Source organism: Cebus imitator, unplaced genomic scaffold, assembly GCF_001604975.1.
Source record: "Cebus imitator isolate Cc_AM_T3 unplaced genomic scaffold, Cebus_imitator-1.0 Scaffold20, whole genome shotgun sequence".
In the NCBI taxonomy this organism is placed as follows: domain Eukaryota; kingdom Metazoa; phylum Chordata; class Mammalia; order Primates; family Cebidae; genus Cebus; species Cebus imitator.
Genome location: NW_016107335.1, coordinates 10,966,286 through 10,978,114, shown reverse-complemented (window position 1 = coordinate 10,978,114; position 11,829 = coordinate 10,966,286). Strand labels below are relative to the sequence as shown.

The 11,829-nt window shown below is 42.7% G+C and overlaps 1 protein-coding gene across 2 annotated transcripts in view; it reads right to left on the bottom strand.

Annotated features, from left to right (window-relative positions):
- ITIH5 (inter-alpha-trypsin inhibitor heavy chain 5) overlaps positions 1 to 11,829 on the bottom strand; it is a 91,110-nt gene that overhangs the window by 33,395 nt on the left and 45,886 nt on the right. For both annotated transcript variants that reach the window (XM_017521212.2, XM_017521217.2), the window contains exons 6-7: positions 10,956 to 11,125; positions 9,822 to 9,938 (exon numbers count right to left, since the gene is read on the bottom strand). In XM_017521212.2, coding sequence (XP_017376701.1) covers positions 9,822 to 9,938; positions 10,956 to 11,125 — 287 coding nt within the window. The remainder of the gene's footprint in view (positions 1 to 9,821; positions 9,939 to 10,955; positions 11,126 to 11,829) is intronic.

The window sequence follows — 11,829 nt, the reverse complement described above, 5'->3', positions numbered from 1 at the left end:
AATCTTCGGCTGGGCGTGGTGGCTCACACGCCTGAATTCCTGAGGTCAGGAGTTCGAGGCCAGTCTGACCAACATGGTGAAACCCCATCTCAATAAAAATAAAAATAAAAAATAAAAATGAATCTTCAGCCTGGCACTGAAGCTCCTGTAATCCCAGTACTTTGGGAGGCTGCGGTTGGTGGATCACCTGAGGTCAGGAGTTCAAGACCAGCCTGGTCAACATACTGAAACCCTATCTCTACTTAAAATACAAAATTAGCCAGGGCGGGGGGCGGTGGCACATGCCTGTAATCCCAGCTATGCAGGAGGCTGAGGCAGCAGAATTGCTGGAACCTGGGAGGCGGAGGCTGCAGTGAGCCAAGATGGTGCACTGCACTCCAGCTTGGGTAACAAGAGTGAAACTCCATCTTAAAAAAAAAGAAAGAGAGAAATCATCTGGCCTGTAAAACTTAAGATGTTTATCATCTGTCCCTTTACCAAAAGAGTTTGATGACACTGGCTCCAGAAACCAGAAAGGAAAGCTAGACTCTTCTAATATTTCCTGGGACCTTACTTTCAGATGCTTATGCAAAGCCTAGACTTGAACAGGCAAAGGTGGACCTGATGCTCTCTGCTGTCAATTTTTATCTGCGTGATAGCCACGTGGCGCCTGCCTTCTGAGACCCCTCCCCCACAGTCTTTCAGGCATGTTCTCATTTGGCAGGCTTGCATCCTCCTGCCTTCTGAATGTGTCCATTTGTTCAGGGAATTCTCTCCTCTAACAAGATGGCAAGCCCTCAGAGGCCCTTCTGGGTCCTGCAGCCCATGCCAAGCTATCCTCCAGGCTGCTCAGTAAATCTGATTGCCTTCTTTGATCTCCATCGTTTAATTATTGTTTGTTTGAGACAAGGTCTTACTCTATTGTCCAGGCTGGAGTGTAATGGGGCCATCATAGCTCACTGCAGCCTCGACCTCCGGGGCTCGAGCCATCCTCCTGCCTCAGCCTCCTGTGTAGCTGGGACTACGGGTGTGGGCCATAATGCCTGGCTAATTTTGTTTATCTTTTTTGTACAGATGAGGTCCCACTATGCTGCCCAGCTTGGTCTCAAACTCCTGGGCTCTAGCCATCCTCCCACCTCGGCCCCTCATAGAGCTGGGATTACAGGCATCAGTCACCACAGCTGGCCTCATCCTCCCTTTTGAAATGTGGCAGATCCACAGAGTTTGAAGAGGGCAGCTACAATGGCACACTGTTGGACATCACTGGACTTGACAGTCACCCAGCTTGCCCATCCGCCTTGCTGCAGTCTACATCTCTGCCATCTGCACACTCAGACTTCACTTGCCCAATCCAAATAATAAAAGGGAAAAAAGTCTGCAAGCATATACACCCCAAGGTGTGCTTAATATTAAATAATAAAATGTTACTTGATGATTCTATGAATCAAAGCAGAATAGCTTTGTGAGATTTTCACAATGCCAGCCTGCTGGCTGGCACCTCTTTGACCAGGTGACATCTGTGTGCACTCACCTGAGATGGGCAGCACTGTCCTTCACATTACTTGGTGACAAGAACAGGCAGAGCCTCAAAGCTTGAGAAGCAGTCTATAGGCCACCACTGTGCTATGGTCCATATATGATGTTACGGTGAAGTGCTTTAAGTAAGGCTGACCTGGGCTTCAATCCTAACTTTCCTACTTATAACTTTGTGTATTTCCGCATAATTACATCATCTTCCTGGCCTCCACCTTCCCATGTATAAAACGGAGATAGCAATGTCTACTTCGCTGGATGGTGGAAAGATTAAATGAAGAAATGTAGGTAAAACCCTCGCAGCACTTGACATGCACTGATCACTCAATGGTAACTACAGTACCTCAGAAAAATGCAAGATACATATATTGGTTTGGGGCTGGTAGTTTGGCAGCAAATGTCATCACCCACCGTGTGTGAAGAGCTGGGAATGCATATTGTAATGATCAAACACCAGATGCTCCCCAAGTCCACAGAGCTTACAAATTATTCACCTATAAGGTTACACGTGAAATATCCAAGTAGCTCTTGGGAACCCAGTTTTGGACAGAGAGGGAGAAACCAATGTCCTAGAGCATAAAGTAAGCCCGTGAATGGAGCAAAATTGGCATGGAGATCACAGTCCTCCACTCGTTAATTTACGTTTGCCCTCATTTTAACTTGACAATTACAGAAAAGAAACGTGCTCGTTCTTTACCCTCTAAAATTGTCAGCCAGGTGCAATAGCTCACACCTGTAATCCCAGCACTTTGGGAGGCCAAGGTGGGAGGATCATGAGGTCAGGAGTTCGAGACCAGCCTGACCAACATGATGAAACCCCGTCTTTACTGAAAATACAAAAATTGGCCGGGCGTGGTGGTGTGTACCTGTAATCCCAGCTACTCAGGAGGCTGAACCAGGAGAATTGCTTGAACCTAGGAGGTGGAGGTTGCAATGAGCCGAGATCGCACCACTGCACTCCAGCTTGGGTGACAGAGTGAGACTCTGTCTCAAAAAAATAAATAAAATTGTCAACCAAATTAAATGGAGAAAGGAAGACAAGCTTCAAAGGCTACATGGGAACCTAGATTGGCACAGACAGACACAGTGTGGGAACAGGTTTGGAGACCATTAAAGCATGAAAAGCATCTGGTAAATGATCCATCATCGCTGCTTTGTTGCCAAAGAGGGTCCCTTAGCCAAGTTTTTTAACATGAATGTGAAAGTAGTAGATCTAATTCTATAGATTAGGGAAAGGAAAGACAAGAAAGTGGACACTATGGTCAAGGAAAAACATGTTTCTCCTTAATGATCCCAAGGACTACATGTCTGTCAGCAAATGTCAATGTTTTAAGCTTGCAACTAACAAGAAAAAAACAAGCCTTCCCTGATTACCTTTCTGTTTTTTTTTTTTTTTTTTTTTTCGTGCTCTTCTCAGCTCCCATTCTCACTGAGAAGTTTCAGAAGCTCAAATTGGGAGGTAGAAACCCTGCCTGACCCAACCCAGAGCCATCTCTCAACAAACTCGTCTGCAAAAGGACATGGGAGGGAAAACAGCAAAGCCTCATGCCAGCGAACCTCCGGCAGCTCTGTTGCTGTTCCCAAGCTGGGCAGGTCCTGGTTTCCAGGTTCATGTTCCCCCTGGGATTAGGACAAGAACCAGAAAATGCCGGAGGCACACAGCCTCGGTGGCTCCCCAGGTGCCCGTATGCCCCTTACCGAGTATACTTGTTTAAGGTTGAATGGTCTTTACAACTTTTTCTAAATCAATGGTTCAAGTAATTATTAAACGCCAACTATGTGTCCTGCATTGCAATAAGTGCTGTGAAGTCTTTCAGGCCTGTCAAAGATGAGGGGGCCAAGAACATCTGGAATAACAGTGAATGATTCTTAATAGAATCCACATGGATGTGTGACAAACATCCCACGTTGCCAAGCCTGTTGACACAATATGAAAGCCCTCTGCTTGGGGTGATTGTCCTCCTCACCAAGAGACATAACATCACATACAAGACTCTTCGAAGAGCCAGCTAAGCTTTTTGCTTAATACTGTGGCCTTGGAGAAGCTGAGAATTGCAGCAATCGTCAGCAGTTTTCAAAACCACTCCAGGCAGCGAGGGGCTTTCGAAATTGGTCCGACATGTGTTTGGCTGGTCTAGGGTGGCTCTCCTGGAAAGAGGCCACACTGTAGCTTCGAAGCCAGCAGAGTGCATGCCAGACTCTCAGCGGCTAGCAGCGAATGGAATTTTAATAACCAGGAATGAAGGAAGAGGGGAGAATAACAAATGATCTGACATCTGTTATTACATTGCTCTTGCATCATGCGAGGAAATCCCTGCCTTCTGCAATGCAGTCTTCTCAGTTGGGTCTTGAAATGTAAGACTGCCTTCACCTTGTATCCATTTGCAGTTCTGCCAGCTGCACACGTGTGCTGCCTCACCACAACCACACTGTTACTTGCACGGGGCCTGGCTTGGTTCTCAGACTTCAGGCCTGGGACTAAAGGCTGCCCCCACCATTTATTAGCCACCTTATCTACCTCTGCAAAGCCTCAGTTTCTCCATCAGTAAAATGGGGATGACCACCAAATTATTTTAAAGATGAAAGATTCTCGTATTAAATCATTCACACAATAATCTTAGCTATTTTGGAAATGTCCCACGCCATATTTTCAAGAAGTACCTGAATTATTTTATTATTAAAGGTACATTTAGGAGACCCTGATTTAGTTCATTAGTTTTTCTCTGGACAAGTTGAGGCAAGATTTATCTTTCTGGGGGTTATTTGGCAAGAAGATTCTTGATCATTCTCCCATGGGAAGTGGAAGATGACACTGGGGCAGTGGGCTGGACTAGGTCTGGGGTTAAACCCTGAAGTGACTCTGGCACCTGAAGATGCATTTCTTTAGTTACTAATATGCTTGATGATTTTTTTCAAAATTTTATTGAATCTTATTTTTTTGTTGTTGCATTTTAGGTTTGGGGGTACATGTGAAGAACATGCAAGATTGTTGCATAGGTACACACGTGGCAGTGTGATTTGCTGCCTTCCTCCCCCTCACCTATATCTGGCAAAAAAAAGTGTTCTCATTTCTTTCTAGTAGCTTGTTTTACAACCTTTGCTTATTTACTTTTTCTTTTTCTTTTTTTTTTTTGAGACAGAGTCTCACTCTGTTGCCCAGGCTGGAGTGCAATGGCACAATCTCGGCTCACTGCAACCTCTGCCTCCTGGGTGCACGCGATTCTCCTGCGTCAGCCTCCTGAGTAGCTGGGATTACAAGTGCAGACCACCACACCCGGCTAATTTTTTGTATTTTCAGTAGAGACGGGGTTTCACTGTGTTAGCCAGACTAGTCTCGAACTCCTGACCTCGTGATCCACCTGCCTCAACCTCCCAAAGTGCTGGGATTACAGGCGTGAGCCACCATGCCCGGCCCATTTTCTTATATAGAATTAATTTTCATTAATCTGGAGCGGTTCTTTATATACTAATGATACACTTCTGTCCTTTTCCTGCCTGCAATTTTCTAGTCTTTTGTTTACTTTTTTTTATTTACAACAAAAATTTAAAATTTTTATGTAGCAAAAGTTATTGATGTTCCCCTTTGTAATTGCTTTTAGGCTTCAAAGTGATTATACTGCTTTCGGCTTAGAAAGTTTCCTCCCGCTTGAAAATCAGTTAAATAGGCACCTGTATTTTTTTTAACATATTTTGGGGTACGGTTCATTGATTACCTCTAGCCTCTTACTCCATTTGGAATTCCCAGTCTGGTAACAGTTGTAAATACTATAAATTGGCACAGACTTTTTAGAAAATGTTTTTGAAATATGTACCAGACCCACAAATGAGTTGATATTCTTTGCCCCAGTAATTCCAATTTTTAGAATCTAATTTAAGAAAATGACAGGGCATGCATCAGGGATTTCTACACGAAGGCAGTCATACCGATGGCGTTTATAACTGCAAAAAATGGAAATGGCTCAAAAGTCTCTGATGGGAGGTAGGGTGAATAAATAGTCTGCAGCTACATACTCCCGTGTGGTAACTATTGGCCACATATATCTAAATTGAAATTTAAATTTTTAATGTTAGTTAATTTTAATAAATTTAAATCAAATAACATTAAAAATTCCGTTACTCACTTGCATTAGTCAAACTTGACTTGCTCAACACCCACGTGTGGTGAGTGGCCGCTGCACTGGACAGCACGCGTGTGACACATTCCCACTCTCACAGAAGCTTCTATTCAGCAGTGTTGCTCTCTGGCCATTAGAATCAGGTTTTTAAAGAATATTTAACAACGTAAGATGTATTCACCATATGGTGGTGAATAAAAACACCAGAATACCAACTATTCGGTGGTCAAGGGATTCAGACTGGTGTCAGTCAATTTAATCATAAATATCTTCAGCAAGTTATGTTTGTTCAGAGGAAATAGAAACCCCACCCCCAAAAAGCTTTTTCTTTTTTAAGGAAAAGAAAGAACATCTGAAGATTCATAGGTATCTAGGAATTAAATGAGAAACCAGGGGAAACCTAGCACATGGCACCCACCCAGTAACTGTTAAGTGATTCAAAATCCAAATGGGAATTATCATACCCATCATATGTCAGCCTAATGAACACTGTATTCTGTAGCCCGCGGTGGTCTTAAAAGAAGCCATGATTATTCCTCTGTCAACGTCTATCATGTGACCATCAAAGTCACAAAACAACTTGGTCAATAAACGGCATTTAGGAACCTGTAGTACATAGGGCTGGGCATGGTGGCTCACGCCTGTAATCCCAACACTTTCGGAGGCTGAGGTGGGCAGATCACCTGAGGTCAGGAGTTCAAAACCAGCCTGGTCAACATAGTGAAATCACATCTCTACTAAAAACACAAAGCCCCAAGTACTCGGAAGGCTGAGGCAGGAGACTCCCTTGAACCCGGGAGGCAGACGTTGCAGTGAGCCAAGATCACGCCACTGTACTCCAGCCTGGGCGACAGAGCAAGACTCCATCTCAAAAAAAAAAAAAAAAAAAAAGATCTTGTAGCACATAATGCAAAGAACTTTACAAGGTATTTGATAAAGAAGGAAAGTCTGGTGTGGCCTCTAAAATGTCAGTACATATCAGCCACTATAAGAGAATGCTTTACTTTGGTGCGATGAAAACTTTGGGGAAAAACTTTGAGAAACCTGTAAGTAATTTGAGCCCTAAGGGACTCTCAAGTTTGGATTTAGAGGACACAGATAAGCACATGTTTACTGGGCTTGAGAAAATATAAGATTCAAAACTTTGTAAAAAACTGAAAACCCTAAAACATCACAGAGATTTAGAAAAGAACTGAAACAAACATTTTCTTTGGCTTCCCAGTAAGAACTAAAAAAGCTAAACAAATGGGGTTAAAAAAAAATTCTCTCAAGTAACAGAGAGCAAACAAAACAGTGAGAAAGAAGAAAATCTGGCCTCCCACTGTGGCTCACGCCTGTAATCCCAGAACTTTGGGAGGCCGAGGTGAGCAGATCAAGAGGTCAGGAGATTGAGACCATCCTGGCTAACACGATGAAACCCCATCTCTACTAAAAATACAAAAATTAGCCGGGCATGGTGGCATGCACCTGTAGTCCCAGCTACTCAGGAGGCTGAGGCAGGAGAATGGCTTGAACCCATGAGGCGGAGGTTACAGTGAGCTGAGATTGTACCATTGCACACCAGCCTGGACAACAGAGTGAGACTCTGTCAAAAAAAAAAAAAAAAAAAAAATCCAAGAGAAGATGCAAATTTTAAGAGGTGAGATCAGCATTCGGAATCATTTGTGTCTAAAGGATATTTGTCAAAGCCAAAGAGATACCTGAGAGGCTGAGTATCCCCTTTGTAGCTTGGAGGGCACTCTGGCAAACCCTCTACACTGTGTGCAAAACAGAAATACACCAGCTCTTAAAAGGACTGCAGTCCAGGTTCCAGCCATCTGGGCTGCCCAAACACCTCAATCCCTGAAAAAGGACTAAAGTAATCCCAGGTTTTAATTCTCCAGGTACGTGACAGAAACAAGCCCAAGCCTTCTCTAGAGGAACACATCATCATCCTAGGCCTCAAACTATTCCTATAAACGGTTTTTTTTTTCTTTTTTTTTGAGACAGAGTCTTGCTCTGTCACCCAGGCTGGAGTGCAGTGAGTGGCATGATCTTGGCTCACTGCAACCTCTGCCTCCTGGGGTCAAGCAATTCTCCTGCCTCAGACTCCTGAGTAGCTGGGACTACAGGCACACACCACCATGCCCAGCTCATTTTTGTATTTTTAGTAGAGACGGGGCTTCACCATGTTGGCCAGCCTGGTCTCGAACTCCTGACCTCATGATCCTCCTGCCTCGGCCTCCCAAAGTGCTGGGATTACAGGCGTGAGCCACCACACTGGCCCAGATTTTCAAATATTATGTCCATCATTCGATCACTGCCAATGTAGAATACTAAACCTAGTAAAAACGATGCTTAAAGAATAAAAGTAAAATAAATCATTTTCAGACAAAGGTAGAGAATTCTTCACAAGCAGATTCCCATCTTTTCTAAAAAGATACTCATGGATGTTCTTCATGCAAAAGAAAAGGAACCCCAGATGGAAAGTCAGGAGGGCAGAAGGAAGAAAAAGTCATAAACTTAGAGCCGTTGCCAGGTTGAGCTCTGGACGAGCAAGTGATGCTAAAGAACCACTAGAGGCTGATTCACAGGGCAAGGTTATTCTCCCCCTACATTAGTTAGACATTATATTTGGCTTTCCTCTAAAACAATCTTGTCTGCTGCAGGCTACAGGCAGTCCAGGATGGCTTTGAATACAGCCCAACACAGATTCATAAGCTTTCTTAAAGTATTGTGAGATTTTTTTGTGATTTTTTTAAGCTCATCAGCTATTGTTAGTGTGAGTATATTTTATGTGTGGCTCAAGATAATTCTTCCAATGTGGCTCAAAGAAGCCAAAAGATTGAACACCCCAGCTCTAAAAGAAAATAGTTAAACCCTAGTCTCACATCATATTTTGGAATATATTTCTTGCTCTATTGGAATGGAGGAAAACCAGATGCCATGTAGAAGACACAGATTTCACTGCAGGATTTTTAAAATATAAATGGCCAAATAAGCCATTTATAAAGTAGTAGATTGAGAGAAAATAGTTGCAATAGTTTATCAGCTAGGAGTAGTTTCAAGTGCATGTGAGGCAGGATCTAGAGGTGGACACAGGTGGGATAGAGAGTTTGTATGAGATTGGAGATAGTGTCTCACTCATTAAATCACAAACGCATTGTGAATTGCTTAAAAAAATAAAAGAGGCCAGGCACGGTGGCTCACGCCTGGAATCCTACCTAGCACTTTGGGAGGCCGAGGCAGGTGGATCACCTAAAGCGAGGAGTTCTAGACCAGCCTGGCCAACATGATAAAACCCTGTCTCTACTAAAAATACAAAAATTAGCCAGGTGTAGTGTGGTATGGCTGTGCTCCCAGCTACATGGGAGGCTGAGGTAGGAGAATCTCTTGAATCCAGGAGGCAGAGGTTGCAGTGAGCTGAGATTGTGCCATTGCACTCCAGCCTGGGCAACGAGAGCAAAACTCCACCTCAAAAAAAAAAAATTAAATTAAATAGATAATGAATTTTAAAAGACAAACTAGGAGACTTATGTTTTCGATAAATGTACAGATATTAGCTGATCTGTCAGCCAGCAGCTCTGTTTTCTATTATGTGAGTTTGAAATGTATCATAAATGCAAGATGCTGACATTTATGATACCAGCATAAGGTAAGAAATAATCTTTTCCAGTGATTGTAAGAAAAGTACAGTCATATTCTCAGGAAATTTAATTTTTCAGCATAAACTACATGACCCCTGAATGTCTCCCCACCACGCTGGAATTTTAAGATTCATCCTAAATTCTGTGACAACATCAGTCCTGATTTACCCAGACCTGAGTTCTTTGTTCTAAGGACAGGCCACAGAGGCTTCCAATGACTCCACCCACTGTTCTCAGTGGAATCATCACTGAACAGAATTACTCCCATCAACGACAGTGCTGACAACTGGTCCTGTTGATGTATTCCTGTCTCACTTACGTTACCCACCCTGCCAGTCCCCTTTATTTCAAGGTGTTTCTACAGCATGTCCCTCTGCTGTCTTAAAACCACCAACTGAAATGACAGTTTATGTCAATGACTTAACTGAATCTGCTCGGGAATGTTCACGGGCAGGAATCGCTGGATGGTAAAGCTGACGCTTGGTATCCACTGAACTTTGTTCACAAAGCAGGTCATTGTCCCAGGCAAAAGCAAGAGAGGAATAATGGGTGGTTGGCACTCACTCACCTGCCGGAGTTTGGTTCCCACCATGGATGCACTGCTGTCAAGCACGAAGACCACATTCTTGGGTAAAGGAGGAAGGTCTTTAGGTGCAAAGTAGTGCACAAAATAGCCATTTAGAACCTGGTGGAGGGAAAAGAAAGCACAAACGCTAGTACCTACAGTAGGGAGGAAAAATACCTAAAGTGCATTAGTCTACGGAATTTCTAAAAGTTAAAGCATGATACAGGTCTAGGGTCAGATTCCACACCTGGAGTAAAATTATCTAAGGCCCTGATCCCTCCAAGAGAACTAATTGCTAATTTAATCTGCATAAGGGTAGACTCTTCCCTTTAAAATTGATCAATGATGACTACCAGTTCAAGTTTAATTATCCATCCCCCAGAACTTTGCTACTTGAGAATCCTGCTTCCTTCATTATCTCTTTTTTACGAAGCATCTTACAAGTTGAGACATCAAGAGTCTCTACATTCTGGATGAAATTAATAGGTTTTAATATCCCCACTCTGTCTCTGGAACAATAAGACCTAAAGGGAAATGAGCAGTCTCTTTTAATTGAAATGGAACATGGGCCGGGCGCAGTGGCTCACGCCTGTAATTCCAGCACTTTGGGAGGCCGAGACAGGCGGATCACTTGAGGTCAGGAGTTTGAGAACAGCCTGGCCAACATGGTGAAATCTCATCTCTACTAAAAATATAAAAATTAGCTGGGCAAAGTAGTAGGCGCCTATAATCCTAGCTACTCAGGAGGCTGAGGCACAAGAATCACTTGAACTTGGGAGGCGGAGGTTGCAGTGAGCCGAGATCATCCATTGCACTCCAGCCTGGGTGACAGTGAGACTCAGTCTCAAGAATAAAATAAAATAAAATGGAACATGAACTAAAATTCTAATTTCATCAAAAACACCACAGGGAGCTTTATATTACAGATTTCACTTGCTCTGCAGATTACTGAAGCCAGAAATAGGTACCTTCAGCAAAAGAATACCACTAGTCTCTTTGAAGAAATATTTTGGGTTAAAACAAATTTACTAAAAAGCAGAAAGTTCTCTCTCCCTTAGGTAAATATTGGAATCCACAGTCTGAGTCTATCCAAAGTATCAACCAACCAACATGAAATAGCAACAACGATCCCATTACCTGGATGTCCCCAATGCCCTGTTCCCTATTGACATCATATCTGATGATAAAGTCCCCCAGAATTCCATTCTGGGCAATCTTGGCTTGCTGTACTACGCTAGGTTTAAAAAGGATGTGGGCAAACGTTTCATTTTGGTTGATGACAGTAGATGGAGGAGGTCCAGAATCATCTACAAACAAGATAGAAACATAATTAATAACTGAATATATATTTTTCCAAAAAGAAATAAGAACTGTTTGCAGACACAGAGGGTTAGATTTCGCTCTATTACAGGCTTGTACTTCACAGGAACTTCTGAGATTGTACTCATATATCACAATGCGAGAGATATGTCATCATGTAGTTCCTTTTTGTGCCTCCTTTTGAACCTTTTCTTGTGAAAATTTTTAAAACACACGAAAGTAGAGAGAATAGTCAAATGAACCCCATGTACCCATCAGCCAACTTGAACAACCATCGGCATGTTACCAATCTTTTGTATCTGTTTTTATCTATTCCCCCACCATTTTTTAGTAGAGTATTTTAAAACAAATACCAGACACAACATTTCATCCATAAATACTCTTGTGTGTGTCTTTACCTATGAGAACTCTTTCACTAACATAATCACAAGACCATTATCACAAGTAACAAAATTAATGCTCAATGCCCTATTATTATCTAATTCTCAGTTTGTATTTCAATTTCTCTGATTCTCTAAAAAAAGGGGTCTTGGTATGGTTGATTTGTTTGAATCAGGATCAGAGCAGAGTCCCCAATTACATTTCATTTCTGTTTCTTGCTTCTTTTACTCTCTAGTGTCTTTGTCCCACCTCTTTTCTGATGCAACATGTATGTGATAATGGGTCATTTGTCCTATCTCTTATTCTGTAT